At 41.9% G+C, this 18,225-nt stretch overlaps 1 protein-coding gene across 3 annotated transcripts in view; it reads left to right on the top strand.

Moving 5' to 3' along the window:
• Window positions 1-16,055, top strand: part of bcl11ba (BCL11 transcription factor B a) — a 51,565-nt gene extending 35,510 nt beyond the window's left edge. For 2 of the 3 annotated variants that reach the window (XM_061243794.1, XM_061243780.1), the window contains exons 3-4: window positions 10,974-12,805; window positions 14,780-16,055. In XM_061243794.1, coding sequence (XP_061099778.1) covers window positions 10,974-12,805; window positions 14,780-14,802 — 1,855 coding nt within the window. In that variant the 3' untranslated portion in view covers window positions 14,803-16,055. The remainder of the gene's footprint in view (window positions 1-10,973; window positions 12,806-14,779) is intronic. The other variant, XM_061243787.1, reaches the window with a different exon arrangement.
• The last annotated feature ends 2,170 nt before the right edge of the window (window positions 16,056-18,225 follow it).

Here is an 18,225-nt window from a genome sequence, read left to right as displayed (position 1 = left end):
TTTCTGCTGGATAGCGAGGATGGTGCCTGTATAAATTTGCCTGGATAATAAAGACTAGGAGGAAGAAAGCAGGAGAAAATGCGTTTTGTTCCTTAGTGCTGAAGCTGTCCAGTGAAGGATTTGGACTGTCTGAGTAGGAGAATGCAAAGCAGATGCTGGCAGTGGGAAATTGTGCACGCTGTCCATTCCAGGTCTCAACTAGTATGTCAAACAGGCTGTAAAAAACAGCTGCTTCCAGATTCCTTCGGCTCATTTACACTTAGTAAATCACCCAGGATCCCTTGCACGGCCCACACTCTCTCCGCAGTCAGTGCGGACAGTGATCGGGAGGACGTCTCTACGCATGCCCCAAAATGCACTGTGCTACTGAGACCGCTTCATACGTTTGGAATATTTAACCGTGCGTTAGCATGTCTTTCACATCTTACTCCCAGTGGCTACACTTTGTAGACAAAGGACACACATGCTGTGCATAAGTGTGGCAAAATTAATACATTTAGGTGTGTCTGTGTGTGTGTGGGTATTAGTGTATGTGTATCCTGTGGGTGTGTGTGTGTGTGTGTGTTTGAAGATAAATGTTTGCAAATAAACTTGTACTGTACTGGGTCATTTTACACAATGATAGTTATGTCAGTAATAAAAACAAGTTTACAAGTATACATAAATAAACTGAGACGTATACATTCGTGCCCAACGGAAGTCAGTTTTAACCAGGCGCAAGGTTCTTTTGCGGCTTTTCACACAGCGCCACAATACCTGATTTGCATGTAATTGTTGCCTCCCGATTTGCTATTATAGTCATAAACAAGACATTAGCAATTCAAGGTGAGGAATTAGAAGCTTCTGGGACTTGAAGATCACACACATGGTAATGAAGCCCCGGCTTAATAATGCAGGAAATGTCAGGAAACTTTCGGCGCGCGGCGGCGTACTGGAGGGAGGCACCTCGCGGCTCCCGCCCGTGTCATCTTTGTTCTAAATGCAAATGGCCTGTCGTGACATTGACTCCGTCGAATGTACAGCATTCTAAAGCGGGCCCCGCGGAGCCGCCCGTCGATCCTCAGGGCGGCCCGCGCGGTAAGGCCCCGCCGCCTGCATGCGGAGGCCCGCTCTCCCTGCGGTGCCTTGTAAATAATATGACCCCGGTATTGATTCGCCCTTTCGTTTTCATCAGGAGTTTCTTAAGCTTCAGCCGCAGATAAATCTCATCAGCGGACAGCAAACCGGCGGAGGAAGAGGGAGGAAAATAGGATGTAGAAATCAGTATGGATTTGGGTTGAAGGTAAAGGAAATTTAATCTTACTCTTAATAATTTAAGCACCTTAGTGTGAGAAATTCCGGTAGTTCAAAGGAGGTGGCTCTGGCTTAAAGAAGCAAGGTTCTAACACTCTGGGAATTCCAAGGTTATCTGAGTAAGCTGTGGTTAACAGGATGTCCAGTTTTGAAGTAGGATTTGCAGTCCCTTGCCTCCAATTCCCCCTTCCTGTTTCACTGATCATCAGAGTGAAAAGCAGACGCCACCAGAAATAACTTTAAAGGTTATTATATTAATTAAATATATCCGGCTGAAGGAGGGGATGACAGTTGCACAAATAGACAGGCTCACTCTCTGTCCTGAGCCCCTTTGGATGGACAAACAGAATAGACCACGTGACTTTCCTGTAAGATCCTGCATTAGACCAGGTTTTACTCAGGTTCTGCAAAATAAATTCAGATCATGGCAACCGATCAGAATATCAGATTAATTTTAATTGAGTAAGGATAAATGAGTGTAATAAAATATGTTCTTGTTTGAATGAGCAATCTTTATTTGGCGGCCTTTATTAGGTTATTATTCAAATTACCTACGAATCAGATGTAACAAATATCCATATGTAGTGGACAACAGAACTACCATGGAATGTGGTCCACCTTTGAATTTGTAGGATGCTTGGTTGCTGGTAATATTTCAAAAATCAAATGTGACCCATAATGCCCTCTGAAGTGCATTTCATAACCTGGCGAATTCTTCTCTTAACATCAAAATATTGTACGATGAAAAATGTATGGGTTATTGTACACTGAAAATCATCGTTTGGATGACCAGACATGAAATTAAATGGTGTTGGTTTTGACATGACTTTGCGGCTTTACTCTTGAGCGTGTAGCAAGATAGATGAGGCACTTTACAATATGTAAAGATGTTTTTTTCAAAACAATTAGTTCTGCATTTTCTTCAAACTTCCTCCTAAGCATAAGAAACAGGGCCTGGTGATGTTGTGCAGTAACACAACCCTGGCAGACATTTGTCTTATTTGGAGAGGCACAGGGGTGGGGGGGGGGGCAGGAATGTTATAATTTGATCGCCTCAACACTTGTGACATTAATCGCAAACTGTCTGGCTATTGGCACTTCCCCTGTAATTGAACAAGCAGAGGTAAACCTGTTTCCCTCACAGTGCAGTGCAGCCTACCATAATAGCCATGATTTAATTTAGCTATTTAACCTGTAATTCCAGCAATATTTATTGAAGAGCGAGGGGAGAAAATTGGGCCATTAGGCGCGGAGGATGAATACATTGAGATGAAAATGAACACTCCTAACTGGTAGTTGACCTTCGCATTTTGTAGCAGTTTTTATTAGCGCGGGCCACAGTAATTACTGCAAATTGAATCATAGTGAAAACTGAAATCATTCCATAATGAGCATTTTTATTCGTTATTGCACTTTCCAGCTATGCTCTGAAGTATGACGTCTCGCGGCTCAGCTCGATAGGCTCCTGGTCGCTGTCTGCAGCCGGCCCCCGTGCTAAATTAACAGCCATAGTTATTTATTTTGATGCATTTGGTGAATGGTGTCAAACCACCTCGCTGTACCGCCGCGCCATGCAGAGGCCGTCATTATAAAACGCGTCTCCTCCATTATTGTTTGCGCATTTTTAAGACCGACGTGATTATTTTTTTTCCCCCCTCGTCTGTTCGGGATGCAGACGGAATGCATTCCTGGCTATCCTTAAACAGCCGCCATCCTTTTCTCAGATGGCGTCTTTTTTTTTATTTTTAGGGGTGCCAATTTATTTGTAGCCATTGTCTTTTAACGACATATGGCACATCCTGTAAGACGTGGGGAGATGCAAATTCGGGGGAGTCTGACTTTAAATTAGGCAGCGACAGTGACATGAGTCTTTTGAAGAGCGTACATCACAGCATTCCGGGGAGAAGCAGCGGGGAGCCCCACAATGCCCAGCGCTTTCCACCACCCACCTATTCCTTACAGTACAATAGCATTCATCATCCTGGTCTCGGGCCTACTGTATGCACACGGCTCTCAATTACATTTTCATCTCACTGCCCATGCTCCTCAAAAAGAAATATAGGTAAATTAGGGACCGTCTCAAAATCCTCGAATAATAAAAACAAATGACTCCTGCATTTGTATTTTGTATTTTTATTATTTCGCCTTATAACGCAAACATGGTTGCTCTGTGTACATGGCTATAGGTAGGCAAAGTGCACGTGATATCGGTGCACGGGGAACGGTGCGCACGTGTGTGTGTGCACATAGCTTTCGCGAATAAGTGCGTGGATGGTTTGGTATGTGCGTGGGCATCCCTGCCTGCGTATCGCCTCACAGTGATGCGTGTAATAATCTTTATTAATCCACCAGATTCAGATAGACAAGTATTTGCCTGACAATTACAGATCCGTTTGATGCGCTCATCTGGTTGAATAGAGCCAGGGCGATTGTTCACAGTCAGCTGCCTGGCTCTTGCAGAGGGATGTGACTTGTAATGGAGGCTGCAGCCGTTCCTCACTTGGGTCCCCTCACAGCAAACAGCAGCTTGAGTTGTAATTAATAGGACATACGTCTTTCTGTATATCTAACTGAAGAAGATCCAACTTCATTTTGAAACAGTGCGTCCACATGAATAATCATTCGACAGAACAGCCATCTCAGAATCGTGGTGTGTGTAGTCCCTCTGAATTATCATTAAGGGCAGACTGTACTTAATCAACATTAAATGTCCAAGAACGCATCAGGCAAGGTTTAGCTGAATATACAGTCATAATATGAAGCCATCGCTCCACGAAGGGGCCTATGATGCATTGGTTTTTACACCTTTGTCAAGAAGAAATGAATCTGCATTCATTTTTTAACGGTAAGGGATTATCTGTGAAAATTAAATAATATTTATTTGAATGTAGGCTTCAACCTTTGAATGTATTTAATTTGATGAGTGCAACAAATCTTTTTTCACTGAACTGGAACTAGTTTGACTATACAGTACATAAATAAATTGCTATACTATACTGTGCAAGATTTTTCCATCGCAACATATTCTCTTCATGCACATTCATGTACCTTTCATGTACATTTCATTAATATAATTTTTTTTATTTCATTGCTTATGTATTTTTTTGAGTTTGCTTCACAAGAATTATAGAATCATTTGTAAGTATAAAAATGACTTTATGTTCCACCATACACTTCTCACCTCGTGAAATTAACATTCCATTCAGACCTGTGTCGTTTCTTTGTTTAATATGTGATAGCATTATGTAGCATAGTTTGATAGTTACTGAGATATTGTACAGCTGATAAAAAAAGTGTTCATGCGAAAATAACCTTCCCATGAGATATTTATTTGTATCACAGTTTACCATAACTGGTGGAATGTTCTCCAGATTGTGTTTGATAAGGATGCATAGTAGCCCATGTGTAAATTACTGTAAATTGGTATTTTGCTTAAATTGGTATGATTATTTAAGTACGGTTTTATAGTCACGTTCTGTAAGCTGTATTACAAATATAATGCATAATATTAAATACGTCCCAAACATGTATATCTGAACCAGACAAAGCATTTTGCTTTGGTACATGGCTATGGTCATTTTTATATTTTATAATTGTTTTAAAGTATTAAGAAATATCCCTGTTAGAAACCATTTTAGTAATTTCATTTCTTTCTCTTCTTCTCCATGCAAAAAACATAATTCCAAAAAAACTTTCTTGCAGTGAATATATTAGTAATGCAGAATAAATTGGGAAGCCTCTTCAGTCCAAAACACTTTTTTGTAAGAAGCTGTTTTTACAGTAGGATGACAGTATTTTCTGCTTGGAGGGAAACATGGACTTTCATACTGTACGTTACAAAGAGCCAGAGATGGACTCCCATTAGATCGACTGTGCTACCGTACACCAGTGATTTTTTTTCCTCCCTCTCTTTTCCCCCCTTCTCTCTGTAAGCCATCCAAGAGCTCTCCTGCCAAGGCTCTGTGTGAACCACAGCCAAACAAAACACAGGCAGTCTTCCAGCCCAAAGCGGCACGCTTCCACTAATAGAGAGAGAAAGGCTTCCAGACCTAACACGCTACTTACAGGACGGCAGAATTCTTTACGCTAGATAATAGCTTAATGACAGCCTAAATGAAGTCCCCATAGTAAAAACCAATGTCAGCAAATGAGCACCTCATTAAGGGATGCAATATCCTTTTTTCCCTTCGATTTAGAACCAGCCTTTATTGTGTGGAAATCAGAATTCCAGGAGATTTCTTGGCCCCTTTGTCCCCACGATTACAGTTCGGTTCAGCTGCTTTCTCTGCGCATCTTTTGCTTATAAGACAACAGGAAAAAAACAAAACAAAAGAAACTCGGGCTTATAATGACAATAAATGTCAATCTGCCAAATAAATAAAAAATAAGAAAGTGCCTTTCTTGTGCACACCAACAACTAAAGTGATGTGTAGTAATGATTCCGGGGTGTTATTTGAATCTTATGAATGAAGAAATAACAATCGAGTCCCAACCGTGGCACAATACAACCGCAGTTATTTTGGAAGATGATTCGAGAACAAACGCACAGTTTAGCATTTTCTTCTGCATTGCTTTTCACCGACAGACAAAGCTAAAAATATGATTATTGGTGAAATCTGTCAAAATAGCTATTTACATTTTGAAAAAAAGAGAAAAGAAAAGGCTTGCTTGGTTTGTTTGAGCCATGTGCTCAAATAAAACAGCAGACAAATCATGCCATGAATGATTTACCTCAGTTCTCAGCGCGCCATTGTAGTTTGCCAAAGTGATGGCGGATTGGTTATTCCTGTTGAAAGAGTCCAATCTTATTGCTAAGTGATAAGCATGAAGACGTATTTAAAGACTTTTGTGCTGTCTCTTCTAATGTGCCATTAAAGCCTGGAATCGCAGCCACTGTGTTTGACATCGCCTGTTTTGAAACCTAAGATCGTTATTAGCAATAATTTCTGCTTAATTGAATCAAGTCCTTCATGGCGTGCAGTCGTGCCATGGATGACACAGACACAGTGGCGTTTTCAATTTCCCTCATCCAAACAGCTGGTTCACACTGTGAATATGTTGTCTAGGAAAACACAATCATGATTTGTCTTTCTTTTTCGAAATAGAGCTTGCTGATATCTGATACTAATTCAGTGACTTTTTAAAAGTTCATTTTAATCAATTAATATTTTCAAACGAGTTAAAAATGATAAAAAATCTTTTAAAAAAATTTAAGCTCTCACAGTGCAGGTATACTTATAATACATTAATACATTAAAATTGATATTCACATACTGACAAAAGTAAAAACTAGACTTTCTTTGTATTGGTGTGTCTAAGATTCTGGTGTTTACAGTGGCTGTTTACCTATGGGTTCTTGCCTCTGTCTGTGTGTGTACATGTGCTTGTACGTGGGTGTGTGTGTGTGTATATGTTTGTATGTGTGTGTGTGCGTGTGTGTGTGTGTGTGTTTGTATGTGTGTGCTTGTGTGTGTGTATATGTGTGTGTGTGTCTGTGTTTGTATGTATGTGTGTGTATGTGTGTGTGTGCGCGTGTGTGTTTGTATGTGTGTGCATGTGTTTGTATGTGTGTGCGTGTGCATGTGTGTGCACGTGTGTGTTTGTATGTGTGTGTGTTTGTATGTGTGTGCGCATGTGTGTGTGCGTGTGTGTGTGTGTTTGTATGTATGTGTGTGTGTATGTATGTGTGCGCGTGTGTGTGTGTTTGTATGTATGTGTGTGTGCGTGCGTGTGTGTATGTGTGTGTGTGTTTGTATGTATTTGTGTATGTATGTGTGTGTGTATGTGTGTGTGCGTGTGTGTGTGTTTGTATGTGTGTGTATGTGTGTGTTTGTATGTATGTGTGTGTGTATGTGTGTGTGTGCGCGTGTGTGTGTGTGTGTGTGTTTGTATGTGTGTGTGTGTTTATATGTGCGTGTGCATGCGTGTGTTTGTGGCTGCTGACGGGAAACAATCCCAGATCTCCTGACTGCCACACTGCTGTGCGGGGAACCATCCGCCACAGCAGTAGTTGCACTGGAAGAAGTGCCGCAGGTTTTTCTCCCACTCTCTTTCTCTTCTTCTCTCTCCATCTCTCTCCACCTCTCTCTCTCTCTCGCTCCCTTTTTTCATATGGAAATGTGAAATAATGGGGTGATTAAATAGAGCTGTATATTAAAGTACAGCTGACATTAGAATTAGCATAATGTGCTCTCGCCTCGGGCTGCATACTTTATTTGCCATCTGCGTCGGACTCGGATCCCCCCGGGAGGGCAGACGCTGAACACTTCTCAATAAACTCACGCCTGAGTCCCTTTATCGCGAGGAGAAATACCATTTCAGGCAGCGGGCATTGATTCGTCTTAATTGTGGGGCAAAAATGAACATTCGGCCCCCCGATGACTTTTGTTGGTCTGTGAGAAGTTCAGCCAGTACAGTACGCTTTCACGCCCCGGCAGTTACACCAGAAACAAGAGCGACGGAGAGCGAGGGATGGGAGGAGAGAGAGAGAGAGAGAGAGAGGAGTAGAATCAGCCTAGTAAATGTGCTGTTGTTATTTTCTTGGGCCCTGTGTGCGTGTTTTTTTCATGGAGCATTAGTCTTTTGAAAGCCTTGGCCATAAAACAAAAAGGGGGAGGGGGCCAGGCGACTACAGCACTCAGAAGGCCCGGCACATACAAAGGCCAGGCATTGTCTAAGAGCCTATGCTCTGTCCACTGTAATTAAGTCAAAGAGTTTACAGGACAAAGTCTCGCTGCAGATGTGAACAGCTGTTTCACCCCTTCTCTTTTATAGTCATCTCCACACAAAATGATCGTTTAGCAGTGAATGCACTTACCAGGAGGCTTCTTACATGTATTTGTTAAATAGCTCCGTGTTGACAGTCTTGATTTTGTAAGTTGTCTGCATAATGTAGTAGATTAAACCTCTTTCTGCATGGACACCCCGACAGTGGTTTGTGTGACTGAAATATTAAAGACTATGCGAGACATGTTGGCTCTAACAACCTTAATTTCACATTTTCACTGTAGCGCTTGACTGTGGCTGTGGATAATGCATGCTGAAGTATTGCCTTGTGGTCTCAGTGACATTTTCTTAGCTAAATGTGTGATTTACTGTGTATTCTTCAATATTAGAATGCATGGGAGGTACATGTCTCGCAGTAGTCCAGTGTACTTGTGTTGTTTTGTAACATTCACAAATGGAAGACAATTAGTTCGGAGACCCATGTATCATGTAATTCAGGTAGGCAATTATGCATGCCTTAAAGATGAAGGTCTTTCTCATGCAAATTGATTTACAGAGAGCTAATGTTTGCCATTACCTTATGTTATATTATGTTATGTTTGAAAGAAAACAGCCTACTGCAATTTTGCGTATATGCGGTAATTTCATACATGCAATGTGTTGTGTAACAGTCTTTACTCACACTGGAAGTTTCATTCACTGTGATGGAAACTAAATGCTTCGATTTTTTTGTTGGTGGGATTTGATAAAGACCATTCAGCTGTATATGATGAAATAGCCAACCAGCGTTAAACTGTATTATTGAGTATGAATCAAATAATGTTATCCCCTTCATCCTTACTAGAGCCCCCTGTATGATGACAGTCCATGGAAATGATTGAGCCGGTCCACTCAGTCATGTGGTTCACGTCTCTGACTCCTGACAATAGCCAGTGTTAAAAAAGCAGGTCGTCCATTCCGGCTCTGTCTCCCGGGCTCCCCGTGAACCTAGCGCGCACCCGTAGCCGCCCTGCGTGGTGGGCGCACGTAAACGCGCAACCGGAATCAAATACCGAAACAATTACTGCAGCATATGTTTTCCTTCGTCTTCCAAATTGCCACATTAGGTCAGAACAGCGAGCTTTCATTTAATAAATAAATGAAACTCGTTTTCCGAGTGCACAATTACCATTTCCAGTGTATTTTTTATAACAATCCCCCAGGACTGTCGCAGACTCTGTTTAGCATCCTTTTCTAGTGAATACACTGTATACGGCTGCTTGTTTGCACTGCTGCAGTAACGAGTCCCCTTTGCATTGCGGAACCTGTGTAACATCACGGCTGCATCATCAATTAGTCATGTGTGCTTAAAGGTACAGAGCTTTGAGAAGTAAAGTGCCCATACCCGCCTTCTCACCACAAAGTGGGGTTTGATCATGGAGGAGATTTCGTGTACACCCTCAGAGCTCCTATAGATGTAAAAAAAAAAAAAAGTGAAACGAAGACAAACATATGTTTAGAATCTCAGTTTTGCTTCTTGTAATGGCTATTTCGATAAACACAGGTCTTGCCTGGCAGGCAAAATTCTGTTTGATTTTTTTCCCTTGCAAAAAATAAAAATAAAAAATTGCATTTTCCACTAAACCTTGATTTTTGTTCAGAATTGATTCTCCCTATCCCGAAGCTGAAGTGCTTCTCTAAAATCCCTCTCAGCCAATGAGTACCCAGTCAATATTTGAGCCCCCTCCATACTCCTTATAATTATTTCAACCAGCTATCTCCTTACACAATTAAATGAAAGAGATGGGTAAAGGGGTTGTGCTACTCTTGGGATTCTAATAATAAAATGAGCGGAATAGCTTTGCAGGGGGAAAAAATCTCCCTGAATAATCCACAAAGGAAGAAAAAAAGAGCCGTGCAGTATAGCCATCTGCAGTAATTGATTAATTTTGTGAGGCTGAAGTGACACAGAATGCCTGCAGGCCCTGTTTTAAATACCAGTGACTTAAATACTAAATAACAACCTTAGACCAGCAATAATTTACTCACAGCCTTTTCTGCTTTATTTTTTATTTCTTTTTTTCCCCCCAATTCTTTATTAGAAACCATTTATCTTAATGCTCCCCATTTTTTATCTGTTTTTTATTTGTTTCCTGGAGGGAAAAAAAAAAGCTTTTATTTGCTCCTGATAACAATGCCTGGAATGGCTGTTTAAGTTGAATTTTCTTTATGCAGGCACGGTGCTTGGCGTCACAGATTTGGTTAGGATTAAGTTCTCTCCTCTGGGAGAGCTGGGAAGGCAGACTTGCCTGGTGTTAGTCTTGTAAAATAACTCAGTGATCTGTAAAGATGGTGATTAAAAACTTCTTAAATCATGCATGCAGCGTCCCAGCGATGCTAGCCCAGCCTTGTAGACTGTGGAAATGCGGGCGCTAAGAACATGTAAAGCGTGTCCCATTCATGTGACAACATGATGAGTAAAATAATGCCCAGACCCAAAGAATTAGGCAAATTCAGGGCTGCTCCAGCGGTGGACAAAGCACTGCGGTGTTCACGGTGATAAAAGGTTGTAAGAAATACGGTAACATATTTAATGGTATTGAATATATTGGTATCTCATAATGCAAGAACAGTAGACTTTGACGCAAGGCTCATTAATTCACGCTGCGCATAAACCCACTGCTTCACCCTTTAATCATCGCTGCTTTCTCTCTACAGCGTCCACAATTTCCTACTTTGTACCGATGTGTGATGGCTTTTGAATTCTAAGATAATAAGCCTTTATTTACGGTACGGCAACGCATTTTCTCGGCGATTTTGCAATATTTTTAGAAAAATACGCGCCTTTCTTCGAATAAATATGCTCGTGAAATGATTTTATTTCAATAAAAAATAAATAAAAAAAACATTCAAAAGGAAAGTGCGCGCTTATTGTTCCTAAATAGAGTGTTGTGTTTATGTTTTCCTGCAGGTAGAGATGAACCTTCTAGCTACATATGCACAACCTGCAAACAGCCGTTTACCAGCGCCTGGTTCCTCCTCCAGCATGCCCAGAACACACACGGGATCCGCATCTACCTGGAGACCAACCCCTCCAGCAGCTCCCTGACGCCACGAATCACCATCCCTCCCCCAATGGGACCGGAGCCCATGCCCCAGTCCACTCTCACCAACTTCCTGGGGGACAACAACCCCTTCCACCTCCTCCGAATGACTGGCCCCCTCCTCCGCGAGCCTCCGGGGTTCGTGGAGAACCGGCTGCCCAGCACCCCCCCCTTCGTCAGCCCGCCGCCCCGCCACCACCTGGACCCCCACCGTCTGGAACGCCTTAGTGCCGAGGAAATGGGTTTAATCTCCCAGCATCCCAGTGCCTTCGAGAGAGTGATGCGCCTGACGCCCATGGCAATAGAGTCCCAGTCCATGGATTTTTCCCGCCGACTCCGGGAGCTGGCCGGGAACAACTCCACTCCTCCGCTGTCTCCGAGTCGCGCGAACCCTATGCACCGCCTCCTCAACCCCAACCCCTTCCAGCCCAGCCCCAAGTCTCCCTTTCTCAGCACCCCACCGCTGCCTCCCATGCCCCCCAACAGCACCACCCCTCCCCAGCCCCTGGCCAAGAGCAAGTCCTGTGAGTTCTGCGGGAAGACCTTCAAGTTCCAGAGCAACTTGGTGGTGCACCGACGGAGCCACACGGGCGAGAAGCCCTACAAGTGCCAGCTGTGTGACCACGCCTGCTCCCAAGCCAGCAAGCTGAAGAGGCACATGAAGACGCACATGCACAAGTCCGGCTCCATGACCGGCCGGTCCGACGACGGCCTCTCCGCCACCAGCTCTCCCGAGCCGGGGACCAGCGACATCATGGGCGAGGGCATGAAGAACAGAGACGGCGACTTCAGGGGCGACAACGAGGAAGAGGAGGAGGAAGAGGAGGAAGAGGAACTGGAGAACGAGAGCAGGCCAGAGTCAAACTTCAGCATGGACTCCGAGTTCTGCCGCAATCGGGAGAACGGCTCCAAGCCGCTGCCCGACGAGAAGTCGCTCCACTTAGGCAAGATTGTAGAAAATGTAGGTCTAAGCACTATACAGCAGTACAATAACTTGATAGACAATCGGAAAAGGCTCCCCTTCTCCAAGAGGTGCTTGGACGGGCAGCGAGACATGGGGGACGACGACTCCGTGGTGGGAGAGATGGAGCCGGTGCAGCAGGCCACGGTGAACGGAAGGAACTGTGGCTCAGGTGACTCTTTCTCAGGCCTGTTCCCCCGAAAGCCCACCCCCATCACCAGCCCCAGCCTGTCCAACTCCTCGGCCAAGAGGATCAAGATCGAGAAAGACCTGGACATGCCCCCCGCCCCCCTCATCCCGTCTGAGAACGTTTACTCCCAGTGGCTGGTGGGCTACGCAGCGTCGCGGCACTTCATCAAAGACCCCTTCCTGGGCTTCACCGACTCCAGACAATCGCCCTTCGCCACGTCCTCCGAGCACTCGTCGGAGAACGGCAGCCTCCGCTTCTCCACCCCGCCGGGGGACATGCTGGACGGGGGGCTCTCGGGCCGCAGCGGCACGGCCAGCGGAGGCAGCACCCCCCACCTGGGCGGAGGCCCCGGGCCGGGCCGGCCCAGCTCCAAGGACAGCCGGCGGAGCGACACCTGCGAGTACTGCGGGAAGGTGTTCAAGAACTGCAGCAACCTGACGGTGCATCGCCGCAGCCACACGGGAGAGCGGCCCTACAAGTGCGAGCTGTGCAACTACGCCTGCGCCCAGAGCAGCAAGCTCACCCGCCACATGAAGACCCACGGCCAGCTCGGTAAGGAAGTTTACCGCTGCGACATTTGCCAAATGCCCTTCAGCGTGTACAGTACCCTTGAGAAACACATGAAAAAGTGGCATGGAGAACATTTGATGACGAACGAGGTAAAAATTGAACAAGCAGAGAGAAGCTAAACCAGTTCCCTATTCCTCCTCGCCACTTCTTGAATAAAGTGGGTAGCTGGATATTCCTTTTTCCTAAATATTGATTTTGGGTTAATTTTATGTTTTGCCTAAGAAACTGCCACCTGAGAAAAAAAAAAAAAACAGCAAAAAAGAAAGAAAATACAGTAACAGGAAATTAAAATTAAAGCCGGCCTAAACTGCCTCATTTGGCATTGCATTTTTAAACAATCTATCAGAGGATGAATTAAGCAGTAACTTACTTGGAGCCTTTTAACTGTGCAATAATTTCTGTATTTATTGGATTTTTGTAATATTTTGGCATGTGCAGGTACATTTTTATTTCCTCATTTTCTTTGTTTTATTTTGAATTTTAATGGCTGGGATTTTAGTTCTTAAACCCAGAGGATATCCTGAGATTTTTTTAGTGAAACAATACAATTGTTATAAAATAATCTTTAGGCCGCTGCTTCTAGACAATTGTATATTTAAGCTACTCGTGTAATTTCTTGAAGAGAAGCCGAATTTAATCTTCAAATTTAAAAGCAAAACTAAAAAAGCTATTTTTTGGTTGTTATACATAATAGGCTAAGAGCGGACAACAATCCTTTAAAGTTGTAGCGTGTACTGATTTTAAATGTATCAATCTAATTGGATATGTAGCACTGAATGTCAGTTTTGACAGTAAACGCAAATGTGATTTGAGGGTTCTAATCCCTTAGAATACATAAATTATGGAGATACAACTGTAAAGAGATCATTACAAAGGCAGCTGCTTCTAGGTACCGAGTACCAAAACAGACAACGCTATCAATAAACTTTACTAGTGTATCGCCATACTGGTCCCCTAATTGGAGCATGTTCAAACTGTTTACACTGAGACAAACTAACCCTACTCCTTCTTAATTAATTTAACAGGTACATGCTAAATCAATGCAAATATTTTCCATTATGACATTTTGGATTATGTTGAATCAAACTGAAAAAATAAAACTGGCCATATAACCTGTGTGGAAAGTTAAACATCTCAGGATCAGAGAAATGGCCTGCCATTTTATTTAAGTGAGATTCATTCTTTTGGTATCTTTCTGCAGAGTAGTTCAAAGTTTGATCATGCCAAGAAGTAATCCTCCATATTTTTAGTTTTTCTGTACACTGCCAGGTACATGTTACTCCTCATTGACTTAAACACATACACTAAATTGACAAATATTTGCTGTTAAAATGTAAAATTCTCCTAAAAATAGGGTAATGAAAACAAAATAATAAAAACAGTTGAAACCAGTCACTTAAGAAAAAACTGAAAATCAGGATTTTGACAGTGCAGTATTTCTTCATTTATTTTATTTTGGCAGTACTCCTGATATTTACGATTACCATTTGTAATCTGTTCATGTCATGGATTACCTTGTATTATTTTTGGGTGGGGAAGGATCATTTTTCTCAGACAGCCATAGTGTTTTCAGCCATTGTGGATGTCACCTCGCTAACCAGACATATTGGTTAAAACAACTTGATTAAACTCAAATGAAAGATACTCTTTGCATTCAGATATCTCGTTTGTAATATCACTTGAATATAGCTTTTCCCTATGCATTTTTTAGATTTGTCTATAGATCATTTAAAAAATGAATTTATATTGTACAGTAAATCTGATTAATTAGTGTGCCATAGTCAAAAATGTTTATGATATTCAATTTTCTGGTTAACCTGGTTTCTTCCCATCTGAACAGAAGCAATGCCAATTACTGTATGCAGTTGAGTAAAATGCACAGTATCAGTGTCTGTAGAAATCTGTTGAGCATGTACTAAAACAGTAAGACTATTTTTCTTTCTTTCTTTCATTTAGGACTTCCTGTGATGTGTAGTTGAACAGTCTAAGAAGTAGCAACTTTATCACATAAAGAATGCACAGCTGATTTTTTGAGTTTTTTTTGTCATTTCTGTTTGTTTGTTTCTTTGTTTTACTTTGTCTTCAGCAAGCACCACCTATGCCTAAATCCCAACTCTGCATTATTTTGAATAATGCATTGCATTGCCCTGACTTCAAGTAACCCACACTGTAGCATAGAGGGAAAATCGTAATGATAAAAATTGAATTGAAAAATGACATAGTTCTACTCAGCTGACCCGCACTTTATAATTTGTTTTTACACACACAAAAAAAAAGAAATAGGGAAGAACGGCTTCTGAGCAAGAAATTACATTTAATGGATTGACCTGGCCTTGCAAAAGGGTTATAGTACAAGGGAGCATCTGAGATTCGAGTGCCAGCGTTGCTAGGCATGGCATTCTCAATGCTGGCACTATAAAAATAATAATTTATTGGGACAGTTTTTGTACTGCCATTCAATTTGACATGAGTGTGCCTTGAATACTGATCTTCCTATTTATTGTCTCTCGAGACAAATGAAACTCTTTTGTGAAGCAAATGGAGAGAACAAAAAGAAAGATATCAATTACTCAGCATAGTTCTAATTTGCGTATAAGATTCCAATAGAATATCAGAAATAATTTCTAAAAGGAGAGGAAAGAGGCATTTAGATAAAAAAAAAGTACCCAGCACAACATTTATGTGTCTGTGTGTGTATATATGTATGCATATGTACATATAAAGGCACAAACATATATATTGAATTCTTCACTTCAGGACAAGACTGCGTCCCTCGATAGAAAAATCGCCGGAGTGGATTGTTATGCCACAGATAGTCAAGGAAGAGACTGGACAAAAATCAGGAACAGCAGAAACTTAAAAAAAAAGAATTTAGTGCACTCTGTCTTAAAATACGTTTACAGTATTGAAACAAGTACAAGGGTAAAATAATATTTGTGTGTATGTGTGTTTTAAACAAACAAGTATTTTTTTTTTCCAAATTTGCTTATAAAGTTTCTCTGAATGCCATAGTGGCTATGTGTATATTGGTTTTTTGGTGACGGGGTTTTAGTATATAAATATATATAAATATATATTACATTTTTCTTGTTTACTGTAAAAGTATACCAGTATTTGTAATATTGGAGAATGCCTGGGCATTTTACAAAAATAGAAAAAAAAGTTTTTTTTAATTTTTTTTTTGCAGTTCAATTTGAATTGTGGGTCTATTAAAATGTTTTTGTCACTGTAACTGTAAAAGTCTTGAGTTTTAGTAAAACGTTCATTCTGCCTTGGGTGTAAAAAATAAAAATAAATGAATAAAAAAAACTGAACTGTAAAGACATCTTGGGGGGCACTGGGGCCAGCTACATGTAGAGAAATCCCTGGTAGAAAATATTGCATATTGTTATTGCTTTGCAGGAAGATACTGACATTCCTGACCTGTACCTATTTTTCTTCTTCTGGAATGGATATTCTTAATGGCTGGTTTAAATACTTGTGTAGGCACTTGCTGTCTTTTTACTGGAGCTTGTATTTTTTAACTTGTATGCGCATCCTTTGTGAGAAAAGGTACTCTGGGTACCTCATGTCATTTTCTTTTTTTTTGGGGGGGGGGGGGGTGGGGGGGTGGGGTGGGGAAGGGTGAATCAATGGAAAAAAAAACATTCAAGATACAACACACAAGCTGCCACAATATATTTTTTTAATTTGGCAGGATAAAAATAGTGCAAAAAAAAAAAAAAAAAAGAATCTGAAGAATTTGTATTCTTAAAAGGAGTCATATTGTACAGAAGGGGTTAAAAGGCTGTCTGACAGCCTTTTTAGCTACAAAAAATACAAAGTAAATGTTTTGTTTACTATTATATTGGTTGTAAATATTTTTTATGATGACCCTGTTCTTATTTTGGTTTACTTTACTATTACTTAGTTTTTTTTGTTGATGCGTGTTCTGGCTGCTTCTCTGGCCACCTCTGACCCGTCCTCTTCATTTAAAGAGTGTGAAAGCTCATTTTTACTGCCACCTGCCCTTCACTTTTCTCAGCATGAAAAGCATAGAGCACAAATACAAGCTGTTCCAACTCTCTCATTTTCCCCCCTTGCGCCGTCTCATTTGCCTGTGAATCTGTCTCGTCCGTCGTGACGTGCGAGTGTCCGAGCCGGTGGGCCTTCAGAGCGGACAGGGTTCTTGGGCAGAGGAGAACTGGCTGGCTGGAATGCGCTATGCACTATCCTAAAAGACTCAGCCATGGATCTGTAATGGTGGAGGCAAGTAAATGTGAGGGGGGGGTTGTCATGTTGTGGCATCAACACAGAAAATGTTGAGGACTTGGGGGGTGGGGGCGGGGTTTGGTGAGGTGTAGAAATGTTGAATGTGTCTGGGAATTCTGGCCTGTTTTTTTTTTTGTTTTGTTTCTTGGTGTACCCTGATTGCAGCATAACGGAAGCTGGATCAGATCGAAGTGCAGTTAGCCACGAACCATAGGGTACAATTAGAGGTGCTCACTGCAGCCGAAACTGACCACATTCATACGGATACATATCAATCTTGCCCTACACGCAGCCTGCACTTACCCCGACATACAGTCAGACATCTTGGCCTCCATTTTTTTTCCAGAAGGGACCCTCATAACTGTGTTGAAATAAAAAAAAATAAAAAATAAAAAAAAATTAAACTTGTCTCTCACAAGTGGTGCTTGGAGAAGTGCTCAGAGATTGTCCTGTCAGCTGCTCGTCCGTTCTCGAGCACTGTGGTTCCCTATCCAGCAGTCTAGAACTTTCCACCCCTGTAAATCTGCCTTCATTGAACGTGACCCTTTTGTTTTTGTTCTGGGTTTTTTTGTATTAATTCTTCACTTTGTTTTATATTTCTTGGGGAGGTTCAAACTTCAGGAGCTATTGCCCTCCTGTCGGAATGACACGGAACGTGCTTTGCTGCTGTTCACCCTTCAGTTGACATTCCATAATTATGATTTTTTTGAAAAGAAAATGTTTGTATTTAAAACTTATACAGGGTTTGGGATGAGAACACAAATCTGTAATTTTTGATATGTCCTAATGTTCGCAAAATGGGGGCTGGGGTGGCAGGGAGGGGGGTGGGCCTTTCAGTAGGGATGTTATGCTGTGTGTGATGTCACTTTATTTAAATACATGAATTGATACGGCGTGTGTTGTCTATGATGTCATTCCAAGCTGCAGACAGCCAGCATCCTCAGGCCACGTTCCGCCAACATTGATTCACTGTAGTAAAACATTACGTTCAGACTTCACCAGACGTGTCTATTTTCTTTATTCACACAGGCCCTTGCATCACCTGCCGCTGCAAAACATGCACCGTGCCTCCATTCCATTTACTACACCTGAAACATTTACAATTCTGTTGTTTTTCCTTCAAGTGTTTCTCCAAGACTGTATAGACAAAT

This window comes from Conger conger, chromosome 1, assembly GCF_963514075.1.
Source record: "Conger conger chromosome 1, fConCon1.1, whole genome shotgun sequence".
NCBI classification, from domain to species: domain Eukaryota; kingdom Metazoa; phylum Chordata; class Actinopteri; order Anguilliformes; family Congridae; genus Conger; species Conger conger.
This window is presented reverse-complemented; position numbering and strand designations above follow the sequence as displayed.